Source organism: Scyliorhinus torazame, chromosome 14 (genome assembly GCF_047496885.1).
Source record: "Scyliorhinus torazame isolate Kashiwa2021f chromosome 14, sScyTor2.1, whole genome shotgun sequence".
Lineage (NCBI taxonomy): Eukaryota > Metazoa > Chordata > Chondrichthyes > Carcharhiniformes > Scyliorhinidae > Scyliorhinus > Scyliorhinus torazame.
Genome location: NC_092720.1, coordinates 124,736,463 through 124,760,276, shown reverse-complemented (window position 1 = coordinate 124,760,276; position 23,814 = coordinate 124,736,463). Strand labels below are relative to the sequence as shown.

Here is a 23,814-nt window from a genome sequence, read left to right as displayed (position 1 = left end):
GTGGGGGACCAGACCATTCATTGTTCAGTTGGAGGGGACCAGATCATTCATTAATCAAGGGTGGGGGACCAGATCATTCATTACTCAGGGTTGGGGGACCAGACCATTCATTGTTCAGTTGGAGGGGACCAGATCATTCATTAATCAAGGGCGGGGGACCAGATCATTCATTATGCAGGGTTGGGGGACCAGACCATTCATTGTTCAGTTGGAGGAGGCCAGATCATTCATTAATCAAGGGTGGGAGACCAGATCATTCATTAATCAAGGGTGGGGGACCAGATCATTCATTACTCAGGGTTGGGGGACCAGATCATTCATTAATCAAGGGTGGGGGACCAGATCATTCATTACTCAGGGTTGGGGGACCAGACCATTCATTGTTCAGTTGGAGGGGACCAGATCATTCATTACTCAGGGTTGGGGGACCAGATCATTCATTAATCAAGGGTGGGGGACCAGACCATTCATTGTTCAGTTGGAGGGGACCAGATCATTCATTAATCAAGGGTGGGGGACCAGATCATTCATTACTCAGGGTTGGGGGACCAGACCATTCATTGTTCAGTTGGAGGAGACCAGATCATTCATTAATCAAGGGTGGGGGACCAGATCATTCATTACTCAGGGTTGGGGGACCAGACCATTCATTGTTCAGTTGGAGGGGACCAGATCATTCATTAATCAAGGGTGGGGGACCAGATCATTCATTACTCAGGGTTGGGGGACCAGATCATTCATTACTCAGGGTTGGGGGACCAGACCATTCATTGTTCAGTTGGAGGAGACCAGATCATTCATTAATCAAGGGTGGGGAACCAGATCATTCATTGATCAGTTGGAGGGGACCAGATCATTCATTGCTCAGGGTTGGGGGAGCAGACCATTCATTGTTCAGTTGGAGGGGACCAGATCATTCATTAATCAAGGGTGGGGGACCAGATCATTCATTAATCAAGGGTGGGGGACCAGATCATTCATTAATCAAGGGTGGGGGACCAGATCATTCATTACTCAAGGGTGGGGGACCAGATCATTCATTGATCAGTTGGAGGGGACCAGATCATTCATTAATCATGGGTGGGAACCAGATCATTCATTACGCAGAGTTGCGGGGACCAGACCATTCATTGTTCAGTTGGAGGAGCCCAGATCATTCATTAATTAAGGGTGGGGGACCAGATCATTCATTAATCAAGGGTGGGGGACCAGATCATTTATTACTCGGGGTTGGGGGACCAGATCATTCATTAATCAAGGGTGGGGGACCAGATCATTCATTACTCAGGGTTTAGGGGACCAGACCATTCATTGTTCAGTTGGAGGAGACCAGATCATTCATTAATCAAGGGTGGGGGACCAGATCATTCATTAATCAAGGGTGGGGGACCAGATCATTCATTACTCGGGGTTGGGGGACCAGACCATTCATTGTTCAGTTGGAGGGGACCAGATCATTCATTAATCAAGGGTTGGGGGACCAGATCATTCATTACTCAGGGTTGGGGGACCAGACCATTCATTGTTCAATTGGAGAGGACCAGACCATTGATTACTCAGGGTTGGGGGACCAGACCATTCATTGTTCGTTGGAGGGGACATGATCATTCATTACTCAGGGTTGGGAGACCAGACCATTCATTGTTCAGTTGGAGGAGACCAGATCATTCATTAATCAAGGGTGGGAGGGCAGAACATTCATTAATCAAGGGTGGGAGACCAAATCATTCATTACTCCGGGTTGGGGGACCAAACCATTCATTGTTCAGTTGGAGGAGACCAGATCATTCATTAATCAAGGGTGGGGGACCAGATCATTCATTAATCAAGGGTGGGGGACCAGATCATTCATTAATTAAGGGTGGGGGACCAGATCATTCATTAATCAAGGGTGGGGGACCAGATCATTTATTACTCGGGGTTGGGGGACCAGATCATTCATTAATCAAGGGTGGGGGACCAGATCATTCATTACTCAGGGTTTAGGGGACCAGACCATTCATTGTTCAGTTGGAGGAGACCAGATCATTCATTAATCAAGGGTGGGGGACCAGATCATTCATTACTCGGGGTTGGGGGACCAGACCATTCATTGTTCAGTTGGAGGGGACCAGATCATTCATTAATCAAGGGTTGGGGGACCAGATCATTCATTACTCAGGGTTGGGGGACCAGACCATTCATTGTTCGTTGGAGGGGACATGATCATTCATTACTCAGGGTTGGGAGACCAGACCATTCATTGTTCAGTTGGAGGAGACCAGAACATTCATTAATCAAGGGTGGGAGACCAAATCATTCATTACTCCGGGTTGGGGGACCAAACCATTCATTGTTCAGTTGGAGGAGACCAGATCATTCATTAATCAAGGGTGGGGGACCAGATCATTCATTAATCAAGGGTGGGGGACCAGATCATTCATTAATCAAGGGTGGGGGACCAGATCATTCATTAATCAAGGGTGGGGGACCAGATCATTCATTAATCAAGGGTGGGGGACCACACCATTCATTGATCAGTTGGAGGGGACCAGATCATTCATTAATCAAGGGTGGGGGACCAGATCATTCATTAATCATGGGTGGGAGACCAGATCATTCATTAATCAAGGGTGGGGGACCACACCATTCATTGATCAGTTGGAGGGGACCAGATCATTCATTAATCAAGGGTGGGGGACCAGATCATTCATTACTCAGGGTTGGGGGACCAGACCATTCATTGTTCAGTTGGAGGAGACCAGATCATTCATTAATCAAGGGTGGGGGACCAGATCATTCATTACTCAGGGTTGGGGGACCAGACCATTCATTGTTCAGTTGGAGGGGACCAGATCATTCATTAATCAAGGGTGGGAGAGCAGAACATTCATTAATCAAGGGTGGGAGACCAGATCATTCATTACTCGGGGTTGGGGGACCAGACCATTCATTAATCAAGGGTGGGAGACCAGATCATTCATTACTCAGGATTGGGGGACCAGACCATTCATTGTTCAGTTGGAGGGGACCAGATCATTCATTACTCAGGATTGGGGGACCAGACCATTCATTGTTCAGTTGGAGGGGACCAGATCATTCATTAATCAAGGGAGGGGGACCAGATCTTTCATTAATCAAGGGTGGGGGACCACACCATTCATTGATCAGTTGGAGGGGACCAGATCATTCATTAATCATGGGTGGGGGACCAGATCATTCATTGATCAGTTGGAGGGGGACCAGATCATTCATTAATCAAGGGTGGGGGACCAGATCATTCATTAATCATGGGTGGGGGACCACACCATTCATTGATCAGTTGGAGGGGACCAGATCATTCATTAATCATGGGTGGGGGACCAGATCATTCATTGATCAGTTGGAGGGGGACCAGATCATTCATTAATCAAGGGTGGGGGACCAGATCATTCATTAATCATGGGTGGGGGACCACACCATTCATTGATCAGTTGGAGGGGACCAGATCATTCATTAATCAAGGTTGGGGGACCAGATCATTCTTACGCAGGATTGTGGGGACCAGACCATTCATTGTTCAGTTGGAGGGGACCAGATCATTCATTAATCAAGGGTGGGGGACCAGATCATTCATTACTCAGGGTTGGGGGACCAGATCATTCATTGTTCAGTTGGAGGGGACCAGATCATTCATTAATCAAGGGTGGGGGACCAGATCATTCATTACTCAGGGTTGGGGGACCAGACCATTCATTGTTCAGTTGGAGGGGACCAGATCATTCATTAATCAAGGGTATGGGACCAGATCATTCATTACTCAGGGTTGGGGGACCAGACCATTCATTGTTCAGTTGGAGGAGACCAGATCATTCATTAATCAAGGGTGGGGGACCAGATCATTCATTACTCAGGGTTGGAGGACCAGACCATTCATTGATCAGTTGGAGGGGACCAGATAATTCATTACTCAATGGTGGGAGACCAGTCCATTCATTGTTCAGTTGGAGGGGACCAGATCATTCATTAATCAAGGGTGGGGGACCAGCTCATTCATTAATAAAGGGTGGGGGTCCAGATCATCCATTAATCAAGGGTGGGAGACCAGATCATTCATTAATCAGGGGTAGAGGACCAGACCATTTTGTATTCAGGGGTTGGGGTTCAAGCTGCTTAACAATCAGGGGTAGGGGACCAGTTGATTTGTAGGGGCAGGGGACCAGTCCTTTCAGTGGGGCAGGGGACTGACTGTTACACTTATGTAGTGAACGAGATCTGAAGTCATTGACTGGGCCTCAGTTATGACACAAATCTGAATTGGTTTATGTCTGTGGGACTGATCAATCATTGGAGCAATTGGAGACAAGAGCTTGGTAATTACTACAATTCAACCTATCAGTCAGTGGAGCAATTACAGGACATCACTCGGCACAGCAATGTGGATAGCGCCAGGCAGCAGAGATTGGTTATTGCAAGAAACAGATACAAGAGACAGGTTATTAGACTAATCAGGGGCTGAATATCTGTCATTATAGCAGCCAGTTAGAGAACATCAATCATTACTGAAGTCAGGCCCAGCTCCATAACCACTGTGTTAATCAGCAAACCTCCCTATCTAGCAGCCACATCTTCACAACATTTCTTTCTTTTCTGCATATTTTTCCTCCTTCTCTCTCCCTGTTCTGATGGTGCTAAGTCATGCTGAGTTTCAGGTCCCTGGGGGCTATTTTGTTTCTTTATTTTTTTCATGGGATGTGAGCATCACAGGCAAGGCCAGCATTTATTACCCATCCCTAATTACCCTTGAGAAGGTGGCAGTGAGTAACCTTCTTGAACTGTTGCAGCCCATGTGATGTAGATGCACCATGGTGCTGGTCGAAAAGGGGTTCCAGAGGGTGAGCCTTGACACTGAGTGAGGGGAGGCATTGGAAGGCAACAGCCAGAAAGCCTGACCCTAGCACCTATATTGGTCTTCGACAGTTGGAGGCCATTCACTCACTCACAACTGGGACGTGATAACTTGACCAAGTTCCACCCTCCCTCAGCACCACTGAGCCAACTGTAGTGTCCCTCCGAGGTGAGATTGGATAACCAGGCCACAATTGGTCTACTTAAATTGAGGTTTGATACTTGATTTTTATATAGTGAACAGAATAGTACATTGGGCATTTACACATATCTCATTGGCAAGCTCAACGCTGGGCATCTATGAGGCACTGGGTGCCATTAGCAGAACTGCATTCAACCACAATCTGTAACCTCATGACCTGACGTGTCCCTCTCTCTATCGTTATCATCAAGACATGGGATCAGCCCTGGTTTAATGAGGAGTGCAGGTGAGCAAGACAGGAGAAGCACCAGGTCTATCTAAAGATGAGGTACCAACCTGGTGAAGCAACAGCACCCAAGAATATAGACGTGCCCAACAGCGGAAGCAGCCTCCGATAGACAGATCAAAGCTCTGCAGTCCTGCCACATCCAGTCATGAATTGTAGTGGACAAAAAACACCCCAACTGACCAGGGGAGTGGTCTCCACAAAAACCTCCATCCTCAATGATCGGGGAGCCCAGCACATCAGTGCAAAAGACAAGTTGGAAGCATTTGCAGCCACCTTTAGCTCGATGTGCCAAGTGGATGATCCATCGTGGCTGCCTCCTGCCAGTCAGCAGGAAATTTAACTCACTCCACATGATATCAAGAAACAGTTGAAGGCACTTGATACTGCAAAGGCCATGGGCCCTGACACCATTCCAGCCATAGTACTGGAGACTTGTGTTCCAGAACTAGCTGTGCCCCTAATCGTTTCCAGTACAGCTACAACACTGGCACTTACCTGACAACGTAGAAAATTGCTCAGGTATGTTCTGTCCACAAAAAGCAGGACAGATGCAACCCGACCATTTATCAACCCATCACTTTCCTTTCAAGCATCAGCAAAGGTGTTGGAAGGTGTTGTTGCCAGTGCTATCAAGTAGCAATTACTCAGCAATAACCTGCACATCAGTGCTCGGTTTTGTTTCCGCCAGAGCCACTTGGCTCCAGATGTTATTACAGCCTTGGACTAAACATGGACAAAATTAAATGAATTGAAGTATAAATTTAAAGAGTGACTTCTCTTAACAACACGGCCGCATTTGACCAAGTGTGGCATCAAGGAACCCTAGCAAAATTGAAGTCAATGGGAATCAGGGGAAACCAATCATCTCAGTTCCAGGACATCACTGCAGGAGTTCCTCAGGGTACTTAGTGTCTTATGCCCAACCATCTTCAGCTGTTTCATCAATGACTTTCCTTCCATTATAAGGTCAGAAATGGGGATGTTTGCGAATAATTGCACAATGTTCAGTACCATTCCTGACTCCTCAGGTACTGAAGCAGTCTGTGTCCAAATGTGTCAACGCCTGGACAATATTCGGGCTTGGATTGATAATTTGCAAGTAACATTTGTGCCACACAAGTGCCAAGAAATGACCATCTCTAACAAAGGAGAATCTAACCATCTCTACCTGGTGTTCAATGGCTTTACCATCACCAAATCTCGCACTATCAACATCCTCGGGGTTACCATTGATGGAAAACCTAACTGGACCAGGCATATAAGTATAGTGGCTACAAGACCAGATCAGTGGCTGGGAATCCTGTGGAGAGTGATACATCTCCTAACTTCCTAAAGCATTTGCACCATCTAAGTAAGGAGCATGATGGAATACACCACCCTGAATGAGAATTATGTCACCATTCCTTTACTGGGTCAAAATCATGGAGTTCCCTCCCTAACAGCGCTGTGGGTGTACCTACATCATGTGGACCGTGGCATTCAAAATTGGCTCATGACCACCTCTCAAGAGCAATTTGAGGTTGGGCAACAAATGCTGGCCTTGCTGACGATGCCCATATTGGGTAAAAACAAAAGCACCAAAAGATCGGTTCCTTCCCAAATTTCTGTCACATCAGACTCTATAAGAAACAGAGTTCTGAAGATATTTTAGTCTCTCTTGGGTTGATTCTATTTTTATTGTCTATTGTGCCAGTAACGTGTTTTTTCTGCCTTTGCCTAATTAAACAAATAAATCTAACGAGCAACTTTAGCCTGATTGTGATGGATTGGCGGTGGTTATCCCTGTGGGAGCTGATGTGATGTGCATTAGGTCATGTATAATAGTCCTGTTACACATATCCCACTGACTGTATAAGTATAGAGATTCTAAAGGAGTTGTAGCTTGTCTTATTAAAACTGCCTATTTGCTGTAGGCAGTCGCTTAGATTGTTGGGAGGAAATATGAGCCATTATACAGATTTCTTCATAAGATATCGGAGTATAATTAGGTCATTCAGTCCATCGGGTCTTCTCCGCCTTTGCAGCATCCGTCTTGCGGCGCAATGGGTAGTGTCCCTGCCTCTGAACCAGAAGGCCTGGGTTTGCGTCCCATTCCAGGACGTGAAGGCCAAGGAAGGTGTGTTCATAACCCGGTCAAACAGGTTGAATGTCAACCTGCAAATCCTTTCAAACACGACAGTGGCTGGCAGGTAAGAGCTGGAGAGTTTCCTGGTCAGCTACGCTTGATGTGGACTGGTCCCCCTCAAGCAATAAGCCCCTGGTGACAGGCAAGTGACCTATTCCAGGAATGCATGGTCATGGAAACAGACAAAGTCTGCCTTAGTGCATCACTAGATGTGGGAAGAGAATTAAAATGAGCCATTATAATGTTGATGTGGTGGGTTAGATTCCACCCTGATGTATGAGGTGCAGTAATGGTCCTATCGTGTGAATGAAATGAAAATTCATGCTCGATAAAGGATGCGTACAGTGATTAGAATGATACCAAACCTTAATTATCTGAGTCACAAAGAGTTAAGATGTTGCATGTCAGAAATAAAAATCACTTTAAGATGAGTTCTCAGAAGTTTTCAAATTTAAACTGGAGATTGATAAAGTTGTTTTAGACATATGTTACAGTGACAGAAGGTGTAAAAGGTAAGAAATATTGTTTTAACATTTGGAGTAAATCGAGCTCCTTCTCAGGAAGGCTGCTTGTCATAAAATAAATGGGCTTTGAAAGAAATGGTATAGATGACTTCAAGAAATAATTAGATCTGCTTCTGAATGGTGTTTATTGGGGGATATGGTTAGAATGTGAGTAAAAAATGGATACACTTATTTCTAATAGGTCTTCAATTCTAATTCACAATTTTTAGATACTCATTGCAACAAGGCTAAGGAAGGAATCGCCAGCTGAACTGTTGCTAGCCCCAAGTTATGGAAACATAGTCTTATAATCACTGTGTGATATCCCTCTAGCGGTTAAAGAAGGCAGGTCCTCTCCACCTTCTCAAAGGGGACTATAAATGAACAATATATGCTGTAGTATAAGGGTTTGGCACATACAGGGTTAATGTGGGATTGAGCATGGTACCACCCACCCAATGATGTAAGAAGGCACATGACCCAGACCTGCGCTGAGCAGAAATGTGTAAAGACCTGGACATGGAGATCTTTGCCTCCACCCTTTACTACATGTATGTATATAGGTACAAGTTGTGAATAAAGACTTGCTGTTTAACATACAGAATGCTATAAAGACTTCTTTAACAGACAACATTCAGTAACTGACACCCTCCCAACATGGTGGCAACTCTGGATCAAAAACTCTCAACCTCACTAAAATGCTGAAAAACTGGATCAAAAACTCTCAAACTTGCTGTAAACCTACGAAGACTTATCTAAGAGAAGTAACCGACACCCTCCCAATATATGCTGACTATGCCAACAATGTCCACATCGTTGAAAAGCATTTCGTGAAATACTGATTATGGAAGGACTGAATATTGTCACAGAGGAGGTTACTAAAGTGAAAACCTAAGGCCCAGAGTAAAGGACACAACCAACATTAAAAGAGTTCTGGATGAATTAGAATGTAATGGTTGAGAGTGATATTAGGCAGTAGCTTGCTCAAGCCCATCCAGTACATTTGATTTTTAATAGGAGACTCGCTCAGGATTTCAGGGATGGTTGGTAAGGATTCAACTTCTGCCCTCCGATCTGTAGTAGAAAGAGGTGTGCCCTCTGCTGGCAGGTGGCAGAGTGACATTTGCTCTCCTGCCTTCAGCTTCTTCCCCATTTAGGAGTTCATCAAGGATCAAATGTCAGAAAAGAAGTCTCGCAAAAAATGCCAACACCATTCTAGTCAGCATATATTCAAAACACTCACTTCTGACAGTGAAAGGTGGCAAATTCCAAATTATTGAACTAACTGTTCGATGCATCTGTTTCTTTCCCAGATGTTTTACTTCTGAAGACATGTGGTAGAAGCAAAATCTGAAACTGCTAGAATACTTTGTTGTTTACAAATCATATTGCACCTGACTTGGGAATGTGCAGGGGGGAGCTTTACTATGCATCTAACCCATGTTGTACCTGTCTGGGACTGTTTGATGGGACATTGTAGAGGGAGCATTTCTCTGTATCTAACCCATGTTGCATCTGACATAAGAATGCTTGATGAGACATTGTAGAATGTAAAGAGTTTTTTACCCTGTATTTAACCCATGTTTTACCTGCCCTGGGCAAGTTTGATGGGGCATTGTATAGGGAGCAAAAGTCTGTTCGAACTACGAGCAGCGCGGTAGCACAAGTGGATAGCACTGTGGCTTCACAGTGCCAGGGTCCCAGGTTCGATTCCCCGCTGGGTCACTGTCTGTGTGGAGGTTAGTAGGGGTTATTGGGTTACAGGGATGGGGTGGCAGTGGGTTGGTGCAGACTTGATGGACTGAGTGGCATCCTTCTGCACTCTATGTTCTTAACCCTATGCTGAACAAGCCCTGGGAATGTTTGATGGGACAATGTAGAAGTAGTTTTACTTTGTAACTGACATGGTCGTGTTTGATAGGACTTTTAAATAAAATCCATTTACAGGATGTGGCTGTCACTGGCTAGGCCAGCATTACTACCCAATCCTAGTTGCCCTTCAGAAGGTGGTGGTGAGCTGCCTTTTTGAACCACTGCAGTCCATGAGATGTAGGTACACACACAGTGCTGTTAACAACAGTGAAGGAATGGCGATATATTTCTAAGTCAGGATAGTGAGTGACTTGGAGGGGAACCTCCAGGCGGTGGGGTTTCCAGGTACCTACTGCTCTTGTCCTTCTAGATGGTAGTGGTTGTGGCTTTGGCAGGTGTTGCCTAAGGAGACTTGGTGAGTTAATGGAATTAACTTAATAGAGACACAGAGAGATCGGAACTTGCAGGTCCACAGATCCTTAAAAGTGGCAGCGCAAGTGGAATTGGTGGTAAAGAATGCATATGACATGCTTGCCTTCATAGGACGGGGTATCGAGTATAAAAGCTCGAAAATTATGTTACAATTATACAGAACGTTGGTTAGGCCACATTTGGAATACTGTGTCCAATTCTGGTCACCACACTACCAGAAGGACGTGGAGGCTTTGGAGAGAGTACAGAAAAGGTTTACCAGGATGTTGCTTGGTATGGAGGGTATTAGCTATGAGGAGAGATTGAATTAACTGGGATTGTTCTCCCTAGAGAGACGGAGGCTGAGGGGCGATCTGATAGAAATTTATACAATTATTAGGAGTATAGATAGGGTGAACAGTTGGAGGCTTTTTCCCAGGGTGGAAATGACAATTACAAGGGAGCACAAGTTCAAGGTGAGGGGGGAAAAGTTTAGTGGAGATGTGCGGGGGAAGTTTTTTACACAGAGGGTGGTGGTGGTCTGGAATGTGCTGCCAAGTGAGGTGGTTGAGGCAGATACGTTAGCGACCTTTAAGACTTATCTGGATAGGCACATGAACAGACAGGGTATTGAAAGATACAGGCGGTTGGTCTAGATAGTACACATGATCGGCGCAGGCTTGGAGGGCCGAAGGGCCTGATCCTGTGCTGTATTGTTCTTTGTTCTTCCTGCAGCGCGCCTTGTAGATGATACACATTGCTGCCATGGTGTGTTGGTGGGATTAAATGTTTGTGGAACAGGCAGCAGTCAAGCGGGCTGTTTTGTCCTGGATGGTGACAAGCTTCTTGTTGGAGCTGCACTCATCCAGGCAAGTGGAGAATATTCCATTACACTCCTGCCTTGTGCCTTGTAGATGGTGGACAGGCTTTGGGCTTTGGGGGGGGGGGGGGGTGCCACCGATCAGGAGGTGAGTTACTCATTATAGGATTCCTAGCCTTTGACCTGCCCTGGTAGCCATAGTATTAATGTGGCTAGTCCAGTTCAGTTTCTGGTCAACAATAATCTCCAGGATGTTGATAGTGGAGGATTCCGTGATGGTAATGCCATTTAATGTCAAGGGGCAAAGGTTAGATCCTTCCTTGTAGGAGATGGTCATTGCCTGGCACTTAGGTGGTGCAAATGTTACTTCCCTTTTGTCAGCCCAAGCCTGGATATTGTCCAGGTCTTGCTGCATTTGGACATGGACTGCTTCAGTATCTGAGGAGTCACGAATGGGGCTGATCATTGTGCAGTCATCCGCAAATATCCCCATTTCTGACCTTATGATGGAAGGAAGGTCATTGATGAAGCAGCTGATGATGTTTGGGCCTAGGAGACTACCCTGAAGAACTCCTGCAGTGATGCCCTGGAGTTAAAGTGATTGACCTCCACAACCATCTTCCTTTGTGCCGGTATGATTCTAACCAGTGGAGAGTTTTCTCCCTGATTTCCATTGACTCCAGTTTTGCTACGCCCCCTTGATGCCATATTCGGTCAAACTCTGCCTTGATGTCAAGGGCAGTCACTCTCACCTCACATCTGGCATTCAGCTCTTTTGTCCATGTTTGAACCAAGGCTGTAATGAGGTCAGGAGCTGAGTGACCCTGGCAGAACCCAAAGCGTCCGCGAGCAGGTTATTGCTGAGCAAGTGCTGCTTGATGGCACTGTTGATGGCCCCTTCCATCGGTTTGCTGATGTTTGACAGTGAACTGATAGGGCGGTAATTGGCTGGATTGGATTTGTCCTGTTTCTTGGGTACAGGACACACCTGGGCAACTTTCCACATTGCTGGGTAGATGCCAGTTTTGTAGCTCTACTGGAACAGCTTGGCTAGGGGTGCAGGAATAACTGGAGCACAAGTCTTCAGCACTATTGCCGAAATATTGTCAGGGCCCATAGTCTTTGCAGTATCCAGTGCCTTCAGCCACTTCGTGATATCATGTGGAGTGAATCTATTTGGTCCAAGACAGATATCTGATGCTGGGAACCTCCGGAGGAGGCAGAGATGGATCATGAACTCGGCACTTCTGGCTGAAAATCGTTATGAATGCTTCAGCCTTATCTTTTGCACAGATGTGCTGAGCTCCTCTACTACTGCAGATGGGGATATTTGTGGAGCCTCCTCCTCCTCCAATCAGTTGTTTAATTGACCACCGCCATTCACAACTAGATGTGTCAGGGCTGCAGATCTCAGATCTGATCCGTTGGTTGTGTGATTGCATAACTCTGATGATCACTTCCTGCTTCTGAAGTTTGGCTTGCAAGTAGTCCTGTGTTGTCCCCCCACCACACACTTCATTTTTATGTATGCTTGGTGTTGCGCCTGGCATGCCCTCCTGCACTCTTCATTGAACCACGGTTGATCCCCAGATTGGTGGTAATGGTAGAGTGGAGGATATGCCGAACCATGAGGTTACAGATTATGGTTAAATACAATTCTGCTGCTGCTGAGGGCCCACAGCGCCACATGGATCCCCAGGCTTGAGTTGCTAGATCTGTTGGAAGTCTATCCCATGGAGCACGGTAGTAGTGCCACACAACACGATGGAGGATATCCTCAATGTGAAGACCGGACTTCGTCTCCACAAGGACTGTGTGGTGATCACATCTAATACTGTCACGGGCAGATGCATCTGCAGCAGGCAGGTTGGTGAGGATGAGGTCAAGAATGTTTTTCCCTCTTGTTGGTTTCCTCATCACACGCTGCAGTCCCAGTCTCGCAGCCATGTCCTTTAGGACCCGACCAGTTCGGTCTGTGATGGCACAACCGAGCCACTCTAGGTGATGGACATTGAGGTTCCCTATCCAGAGTACATTCTGCTCCCTTGCCACCCTCAGTGATTCCTCCAAGTGGTGTTCAACATGGAGGAGGGCAGATTCTTCAGCTGAAGGGGAATGGCATGTGATAATCAGCAGGAGGTTTCCTTGCCCATGTTTATGCTGGCACCATGAGACTTCATAGGGTCCAGGGTCAATATTGAGGACTCCCAGGCAACTCCCTCCCCACTGTAGACCAGTGTACCACCAGCTCCGCTGTAAAGCAGTAATGGTGATGGCGGTGTCTGGGACATAATCTGTAAGGTATGATTCCGTGAGTATGACTATGTCAGGCTGCTGCTTGAGTAGTCTGTGGGACAGCCACAATTTTGGCACAAGCCCCCAGATTTTAGTAAGGAGACTTTCCAGGATCCAGGGCTGGGTTTGTTGTTATTATTTCTGGTGCTTAGGTCGATGCCGGGTGTCTGTTGGTTTCATTCCTTTGAGTTTTCTTTGTAGGGATTGAAAACAATCTTTTCTGAGGTCAGTCTGGAGTCAAATGGCGGCCAGAGCAGGTAAGGTCAGCAGGCTTGCTAAAAGACATGAGTGAACCAGGTGGGGTTTTACGACAATAGACAATGGTCATCATTAGACCTTTAATTTCAGGTGTCCTATTGAGTTCAAATTCCATCATCTGCTGAGATTCAAACCTGGGTCCTCAGAGGATTATCCTAGCTCTGGATCACTAGTCCAGCGACAATAATAATAATGTCACAAGAAGGCTTACATTAACAATGCAATGAAGTTACTGTGAAAATCCCCTATTCGCCACAGTCCAGTGCCTGTTAGGGTACACAGCGGGAGAATTCAGAATGTCCAATTCACCAAACATGTCTTTCAGGACTTGCGGGAGGAAACCAGAGCACCCGGAGGAAACCCACGCAGACACAGGGAGAACATGCAGACTCCGCACAGTAACCCAAGTGGGAATTGAAACTGAGACCCTGGTGCTGTGAAGCAACAGTGCTAACCACTGTGCTACTGTGCCGCCCTACCAGTATGCCTCCACCTCCCCATGATATTGTAATGGGAACTTTTCTCTGTATCTAACCCATGTTGTTCATGCCATGGGAGGATTTGATGGGACATTGTAGAGGGAGCTTGACTCTGAATTTAACCCGTGCTGTACCTGACTTGGAAGTGTTTAATGGGACATTTTAGAGGAAGCTTTTCTCTGTATCAAACTCCGCACTGCACCCGATCAGCAAAAGCACCTCATTCTGTGTCTGAGGAATCATTACTGTTCTCCACCATCAGGAACCTGACACAATTACCATGCAAGGGGTCTCTTCGGACATTGGAGTCCTCGGGTGGTCTGAGTCCTCTGGTACCTTGGCACTAGGATGGCACTGCCAAGAGGCATGGCCTAAGTGGGGTGGGGCCTGGAAGCGCAGGGCCGGAAAGGGGTGAGGCATCTGGTGACCCTATAGCAGGGTGTCGCCCACCTGGGAAGAGGGCGGGTACGCCTCATGTCAGTGAGAAGGGAGGGAAGTTTCTGAAGAGGGACCCATTGGAGGGGGGGATCTGAAGCCAGAATGTGATACTTGGCATGCAGGTGGGAGAGACAGTGGATTCATGCCGGGGAGAATGGTGAGTATTGGGGACACTGAAGTCCCAATGCGGGTGATTTTGTGGGGGAGGGAGGGGGGGATCGGTGATGGAGCCTTGACTGCCACTTAGATATAATGACACCCTTAAAAATGGCACCCGGGCGGTACGGCGGAGCCATGGTTCGTACTGCTGGCTTAGGGCACCGAGGACCTGGGTTCGATCCAGGCCACGGCCCCAGGTCACTGTCCGTGTAGAGTTTGCACCATTCTCCCCGTGCCTGCGTGTGTCTCACCTCCACAACCCAAAGATGTTCAGGGTAGGTGGATTGGCCATGCTAAATTGCCCCTTAATTGGAAAAAGAAGAATTGGGTACTTCAAACGTTTTTAAATGGCACACTAATCTCTGTGAAACTGGTTTCCCAGTGTGTTTAGGCCGCGCCCCTTTCAGTGCCAGTGCAAAATTCAACCCCCCCCCCCCCCCCCCCCCTCCCCCCCCCCCACCACCCTGAAAAACATTTCTAATTATGGACGTATTGCGATCTGGATCGTGCCAATCCACCTGGCGGGAATCGCTCTTCGTTTCCAACGCTTGCGATTTTTGGGGAGAGCTCTGTCCATAATCTTCACACATTATAATAAACTGCTTCACTTTCCACCATGTATAAAAGTCAAATTGCTTTCTTCAATTCTGCGTTTGTTTTAAAAATACAAAGCCAAAGAGGCAGAATTTATAGTAACGTTAGGGTTCATCACTAAACAGGGAATGTTCAGAGTGTTATTTGAAGCTGGGGTGGAGTAAATACGTTATCAATGACTGACCGGTTGGTCAGATTGGTCTTTATCAATCCTTTACGTTTCTGTGTTCCATCCAGATAGCTTTTTCGTATCAGAGACAAATTGATAAGAAATGTGAAGTGGTGAGTATTCCATCTTACTCCTGATCCAAGTCTTGGTGGTGGAATGAAGCTTCTTACGGAGCAGCCTTACCTCTTGTGGTCATGATGTCAGTGTGTCTGGTCCACTTATGTTTCAGGTCAACGGCAGACTCAAGATCTTGATGGTGGAGGACTCGATGACCATCATTAAATTAAACAGATTGAGAGAAGATAATGGAGCATGATCTCCTCCTGTCACCTCCCCATCTACATGGTCACATTCACTCCAATACCAGCTATCCGTTTTGTAACAAGTCCTTTACATGGTGTGTATCACATGATTGACAAACATCCATACTTACAACATCCACCCCATTCTTTTGGATCATGGTCTCTGACTTTCTCAAAAGGTGAAATTAAATGAGGGCCTGTCTTTTGGTCTTTTGGGATTCTCCGGTCCGCCAGCTGCATTTTCCTGGGCGGCGAGCCCTCACTGGCAGCAGGATTCCCTGTTCCTGCCATCTTCCAATGAGATTTACCATTATGGCCACCTCCGGGAAATCCGCGGGCATGGGTGCGCTGACGGCGCAATGGCGAATCCCACCGGCAGATGATGTCTTATCCATGTGTGTTTAAGTGTTCACTAATGTAAGGAACTCATGCTTTGGCTGGGATTCTCCATTGTGAGTCTGCCCCGCCATCGCTGCCAACGAGGACGGAGGATTTGGTGCTCAGCCGGGGCTGAGGAATCACGCCACCGTGACTGGCTTGAGAATCATGTCCTTTATCTCTCGTTCCTTCCCCCCCCCCCACCACCCCCTCCCAACGCTTTCAAATCTCTCACTTTTTCCTGTATTGATCCCTGTATATTTTTGAGTGGCTCATTTTTTTAGACTTCATTTTTGCTCCAACATTGATATTGGTCCATGGATCTTGTTATTCTCTAAGTCAGAATGAATTTAGTTTCCACCTTACCCGTCTAATATATCTTCCTATAACTGGTCCACTATTTATCAGCACTCTCACATCTGAGTCACAAGGTTCAAGGTTGAAGTCCCAGGGCTTAAAGAGAATAATTTAGGCTGACACCCAAGTACAGTGCTGAAGGGGTGCAGCAATGTTGGAGTTATGGGGCAGGATTCCCCCCTACCCGGCGGGGCGGGCTATACCTGCGCCGAGGAGTGGCGTGAATCACTCCGGCGTTGGGCCGCCCGAAAGGTGCGGAATTCTCCGCACCTTCAGGGGCTAGGCCGGTGCCCCCGGGGTTGGCATAGCGCCAGCCGGCGCTGAAGGGCTTGGCGCCGCGCCAACCAGCGTCGAAGGGCCTCCGCGAGTTGACGCATGCGCGGGAACGGCCGTGTGTGCTGGCATCATCCCAGCACATGCGCAGAGGGGTTCTTCTCCACGCTGGCCATGGCGGACCGTTACACCGGCCGGCCCCCACAGCACAGGCCCACCTGCGGATCGGTGTGCCCTGATCACGGGCCAGGCCACTGTGGGGCCCCCCCCGGGGCCAGATCCCCCCGCGCTCCCCCGAGGACCCCGCAGTCCGCCCGCAGAGCCAGGTCCTGCCGGTATGGACCTGGTGTATTTTACGCCGGCGGGACCCGCCGAAAATGGGCGGCCACTCGGCCCATCGCGGGGCGGAGAATCGCCGGAGGGGCCGTTGCCAATGGCTCACGACCAGCGCGGCGTGATTCCCGCCCCCACCGAAAAACCGGTGCCGGAGAATCCAGCAGCTGGCACTCGGGGCAGCGGGGCGGGATTCACGCCGCCCCCCCCCAGCGATTCTCCGGCCCGGCGGGGGGAGGGGGAGGGGGGGTGAACAATCCCACCCATGGCCTTTCAGATTCAATGTTAAACTAAGGTCCAATCTGCCTGTTTGGATGGATTTAAAAATCCCTTGGCACTATTTGAAAGAAGGGGAATTATCTCCACTTTCCTGGTCAATATGTTTCTCTCAATCAACATCACAAAAAACAGAACATCTGGTCCGAAATCTTCCAGCCTTTCCCGCAGTCAGAATCTTCCGGTCCCGTTGATGCTGACATTCCGCCATGGGTTCCCCAGTGGCAGAGGGTGGAAACAATGGGAAAACGCTTTGACAGAGGTGGGACTGGGAAGATCCTGATGCTGGCAAATGGCCTCTGGCACCACAAAACATGTGGAGGGGGGTGGGTGTGTGGAAAATCCATCCCCTTGGTCTTTTCCATATTGCTGTTTGTGGAGATGTTCTGTGTGCAAATTGGTTGCTATGTTCCCTACATTAAAACAGACCACAGTAACTCATTGGCTGTCTGCACTCTAAGACATCCAATGGTTATAAAAATGCCATATAAATGCAAGTCTTTCTATTTTTTTTTTCTCACTCGTTAACTTGAGTGAGGTTCACTGAAGTTAGACCATCCAATATCTTTACATTGGGCTCCATTTTCAAATTAGCTTTAGCAGGTATTGAAGTGTTCTGCTACTTCCCAGTCACCTACTTGCCCTGCCGTCGTTGCGCCTAGAACATCTTAGTTGCTGCATCCTTTCTTGTAGACGTACTAAGTAGAAACAGCCCGAAGGAACCTATTTTGAGAATCACATTTGTACAACTTTTGTCTCATCGCAGTCTTTCTGAGGGTAGTTAAAGTCCCCCATGATTACATTTCTGCCACTGATCTAATCCTCATATTTCCATTAACACTCACCCTCATTTTCTTTCCAACTATTGAGTGTCATGAAGAACTCCCAATGTGGAAAGTGCTCCCTTATTATTTCTCAAGTCAGAAACTGTTGACCAGCATTATCAATGAGAACTTCCCTTTCAATGGTTACATTTTTTTTCAATTCATAAGGCCAGTCGTTCCGTTTCTTCCCTTCTACCTTTTTTTAATGTTTTATGGGCAAAACGTTCTATTTCACCCAGAAATGTTCAATGGGCCTACAGCCTCATGTTCCTCTGGCTCCCAGACTAATAATTTTCACGTTCGCGCAGACCTTTTCTAATCCTCACAATCCTTGAGAATGCTTTCTTCCTTTCTGTATTTTTCGTCTTCATTCCTCAACTTGTATCGCCTTAGTTTCTGTCCTAAAGTATTTCCATTTATTTAGGCGATGATATGCTTTGAAGGTTCTCGAATGTCTCGCGTGTTGTGGTTTCGCACTGTCCCTTTAAATAGACAATGGTATCATTTCACTATTCTGGAATGTATCGCGTGCTGTGGTAATCGGGTGATATCAGACTGAAGCTCGGTATCATGTTCATCTTCACTGAGCTTTCTTGGCACACAAAGCTATCACTACGTCCCAGGGCTGGACAATCAGGGATTCTTAGTCGGTTTTCGTGAGGTTCCCAGACAAAACAGCTTACCAGTTTACAAACATTGGTGTATTTATGCCTCAGTCTCCACATCTTCATTGCCCCTTTCTTGTTTTTCACTGATTAGATACCAGTCTGTAATCCACCACCATCTTATCCTCAACCCAAGCCATCCAAATGCTTTCATTTAGACACTAGCCTGTGATTCACTGCCGTGTATTCATTGTTCTGCATGTAGGATATCAAATAACCTCACTTTCGTCTGCCTCCAGTTCAGTAGGAGCCTCAGTATGGGGCCTCATAATCCCCATGACCGCAGCCACAGATCTCCCATCTACAAGGGTCCCTCACAAACAGAGTTTCTGCTCAATCTCCCTGCTTACCCCCAAAAAGATCCCTGACATTCTCTTTCAATCATAAGGTACTTCCCATTTTCTTGACCCCCTTCTTGCTGCACTCTCTGTAAGTAAGTTTTATTTCGGCAACTTCCTTTGCCTCCAGCACTGCTCCCCTTCAGTCCTGCCATTGAAATTCCTCTCTTTCCCCAGCCCCCATTTCACCCCCACCCCTCCCACCCAACGCCGGCCTCTCTCCCCACCATCCCACAGTATCCCCTGAACCCTCGTGCCATTTTCTTACATTTGTGGACCTTTCAATTCAAAAAGGGTGAATGGTACAATCTGGGCAAACCAGTCAAGGGACAGCTGATAGAAAACAATGGGGGAATCATGAGGGTTACGGGGGGGGGGGGGGGGGGGGGAGTGTAACGGTAGGAGTGCATGGCCCATGGAAGAGAGGGGAGACAGAGACCAAGAGAGACTCATCGAAAGAGAGGATGGAATGAGAAAAATGAAGTGGAGGCAAACAAAAGTGTGAGACCGACAGCAAAAGTGAAAAAGTGCAAGAGAAACAGAAAGATAAAACTCAGTTAACAGCTTAGGAAGATTTTGACCAACATCCAGTTTGTAACTCACTCCTGGGCATCCAGTATACATAAACCACCCGAACCCCTTGATGAGATTCCAGTTTGTAACTCACTCCCAGCTTGTTGTTACTCCATGCATAAACCATCCAGAGCCATCGATTGGATTCCATTCAATACTCTGGGTATCCAGTATTCTAGATATAAGCCACACAAACCCTTCAATTAGATTCCACTCTGAAACCCACTCCCGGGTATTCATTATACTAAATATAAACCATCCAGGTCTCTTGATTAGATTCCAGTCTGTAATTCACACCTGAACAAGCTCCCACTCGGCTGTGTAGAAAGCTGGAATCTCCCGCACATCCCATGCCCAATTCTGTCCCCTTTAAATCACACAAATGTGCAGCCACATAATGCAATCTGAGTAACCGCACAATTACATATCCTGCACACTACAAAACTGCTCTCCAAAGCCATTATTCTATAAATACACCACCCAAACCCTTTGGTTTAATTCCGATATACAACCTACTCCTGAATACCCATTATTCTACACATGAAGCAGACAAGCCTCTTGATGTAAATTCAACCTGTCACTCATTCGAAGGGTGTCGATTATTTTATATCCAAACCATATGATGCGTTTGATTCGGTTCCTTGAAGTCGACTCCCCGGGTGTCTGTTATTTTATATATAAACCATACGAACCCCTTGATTAAATTCCAGCCTGTGACTCATTCCCAAGCTACCTATTATTTTATATATAAACCATCTGAAGCCCTCGATTAGATTCCATCCTGCACCTCACTCTCTGTAACCATGAATCTATACAGAAACTCACTGCTTATTTCCAACCTGTAACTTAACTCCCAGAGTGTCTGTTATTGCAGCTATAAACAATCTGAATACAGCAATTACACCGCAGTCTGTAACTCAATCCTTGGCAACACAATTCTCTGATGGTATTAAGATTCTTTAAACAAAAAAATCCCCAAAATCAGCCAGGTAAAATAGAGCCTGTTTCAGAACCTCATGATTTGCACAGTCTCCCTGCTATGCCCCACTGACACACTTGCCCACCTGTGCACTGGGCTCACCCCCCTGTCTCGCTTACCTGTGAGTTCACTTACCTGCTGATTGTCTGGGACGTTGATTATTTGGTCCAATCCCTTCTCCACCGGCAGAGCTTTACTCCCCGTGGTTTTCACAACGCTCCGCTCAGCCTGCACCAACTTAAACAAGACAAAGTCGACACACAAGGTAACGGTCAGGAGCACTGCGAGCGAGGCTGCTGCCATCTGTCTCCGTGTGAGTTGCTGTCCACAGCCAGGCAACAATAAACATCAATCTGATATTGCGAATTAATGCCCTCTCCGCTTTCCCTCGGTGGAATGGATTTGCTTTCTTTCGCTGGTTTTTGAATTGGAGTTTTTTTTTTAGATCGAGTTCACACTGGGATCTGCATGCCCCTCTGCAGAGAACTCCAACACTCACACCCCAAGGTTTTCATCGACACGCTGTTACTTTTGATGCAAACGTCCTTGAATACACTCGTTTAAAAAAAAGCCTCCAAGGAGTATGACCTGTCGTTTGTGTTCCTTGTTCCTTGGAAGCAAGGTTCACGATTGGGTTAATAATAATAATAATTTGATTTTGCCTTTAGAAAAAAACGTCGAAGAGAGCTGATCTCCCACTGCCTTAAAGAAGAACTTTGCAAAGACACCCTGCTTGCAAACTCAGTTCAGGCAAATGTGCACTTTCCACATCCTGACGAACAATGAAAGCTGCTCTGAGAATCAGCCTTCTCTCTGAGGTGATGGGAAGTGCCCCTGATGACTACCTGCCTCAGGTGGCAGTGCTGCCCTGGTACATTCTACCTCCCATCTCCTGCCGTTGAACATGTAGAGGTTTCTTTCTGCCTCTTGAGGCGTCGCCCTGTGTAAATATCTGACCTCCTGTCGAGCTGATGCCCCGGTTCCCGCCTCAGCCCTCCCAGACAACAACAGGCTGCTTCTCATTCCACACCTACTTCAAGTTTCAGAACTTAACTCTGTCACAGCCACACTGCTCGGCAACATCCTTCCCCGTCATCGATCACACGCCGAAGTAAAAAAAAAAGGAAAATTTCATTCCCACCCAGTGTCCTGAGTGCATCTCCATTTCAGCTCCTGAATGTGCATAGTGCACCCGAGTTTTAAAAAATGGTTCAGTCCTTGTCCAGTTACATTATGGTTTAATATATGTCTCGGTGTTAGCTCCTGTGCATTGCACAGTCAGCTGACCACTGACAGTGTGAGGGGGGGGGGGGGGGGGGGCTTTGTTAATCCTTCCCATTATTGTGGAGATGCCGGCGTTGGACTTGGGTGGGGGGCACGGGAAGAAGTCTTACAACACCAGGTTGAAGTCCAACAAGTTTGTTTCGACAGCCTGGCTTGAGATCATCCACACCTCTTTAACCTGTGATTATCCCTCTCTCCAGTCGCTCCATCTGCACCTGTAAAGACTTAATTACCTGCAAAGACTCGCATTCAAAGTATCATCTTGCATCATTGACTTTGTCTATATATGTGCTTCTGGAACCCACCTCTTCATTCACCTGAGGAAGGAGCTGAGCTGCGAAAGCTAGTGATTCAAAACAAACCTGTTGGACTTTAACCTGGTGTTGTAAGATTTCTTACCCTTCCCATTATTGATCGCCAACTCATCAGTGTTGACACCAAAATATAAATCTTCTGACTGCATTCTCCCTACGTGGACCTTTGGCTACTGGAAACATGTATCAGAATCTTGACTAATCCATTAACAGCAGTGGATAGGCAATCACGGACTGTGTGATTCCTGAGTGTCAGATAGAGGACACACAAACCTTTATGAACCAGTTAGTTACTGTCACCAATGTTTGGGAAAGATCTTTTAAGCACCAAGGTGGAATAGTAACCGAGCACTGACAATGCTTTCACAAGAGCACCGCATGACCAGAATTGCACACGGAGATGATGAGGCAGATCTTCATTGTGAGCGTTTGGATGTGAAGTGTGCTGCAGGCAGTCCTTTTGGGAAGATCAGGCACAGGGAGAGGGAGAGGGAGGACCTTATGCCCAACGCAAAGGATAGCAATTGTTCAATGTATGAAAAGACCCCAGTCAACATGTGACATAAAAGGAGGAAACACAGAGGTCTTACAATGAGCTACTGTGCATCAGTGCTTCTCAAATGTTTCCATCCGTGGACCACTCAAAGTGGGTGGGGGGGGGGTGTAAAAGACCCCAAGAACTACCTACCGATCCCACCCTACCCACTTTGCCTCAGCACCGCAAAAAATAAACTCACCAGAACAAATGGGAAGTTGACATTCTCAACAGTAACTGGGGTTGACCTTGACACAGTGCTGATGATAGCATGTTTCCACTGGCTGGGAACCTTGCCAACTCAATATGGTTTGTTGGGAATATCTGTCAGTGGTACACTGAGTGAGAAAGGTGCAGGCCAGAGAGCAATTGCCCCTTACTCCACCTCACCAGTCTAAAAAAAATGTGGCTGAAACTATTTCAGCACCTGTCCATCCGAGAGGTGTGGTCATCGCTGACAAAGACATTGCCAATCCACATTTGCCCTGAAACTGAATTGTTTTCCAAGCTACTTCTGAGGGTATTCAGGTCAACCATGTTGGAATGGGACTGGAGTCTAATAGAGGGCAGGCCTGGTAAGGAGGGCAGGCTAAAGGACATTAGCAAACCTGGTTGATTCCCAATTCAGGAGAGAAGCTCTCCAATTCCAGCACGCCTCCTTGGTGTCTTCCATGGAGGCTGATGGATGTTCCCATCAGAAACTGACCATGGATTCTCTTTTGGATAGAGATCTGGCATCCACAGGTTCTGCCTAATTTTGATCCCATGCCATAACTCTCTCGCCTGCTTATAAAACTCCCCTCCCCTCACCACCCTGCACCCAGCGCACACTGTATCTGAGGCTGCAAGTGAATACAGGGCTGCTTCCTTCATTTGAGTGAATTGGGTCAATTGGTGGCTCTAAAGATAATGGCTGGACAATAGCTCCTCGATTGACCTGAAGTTCAAAAAACAAAGGTGATATAAAAAAGCCAACGCACGACAAAAATAATATAAATTTTACATAACTGAAGAAAGTGCATA

At 47.0% G+C, this 23,814-nt stretch overlaps 1 protein-coding gene across 1 annotated transcript in view; it reads right to left on the bottom strand.

Moving 5' to 3' along the window:
• The window catches only part of LOC140389355 (erythroferrone-like), a 284,489-nt gene extending 262,763 nt beyond the window's left edge, over positions 1 to 21,726 (bottom strand). Inside the window, exon 1 of the mRNA XM_072473521.1 lies at positions 20,794 to 21,726. Coding sequence (XP_072329622.1) covers positions 20,794 to 20,961 — 168 coding nt within the window. The 5' untranslated portion in view covers positions 20,962 to 21,726. The remainder of the gene's footprint in view (positions 1 to 20,793) is intronic.
• Between the last annotated feature and the right edge of the window lie 2,088 nt (positions 21,727 to 23,814).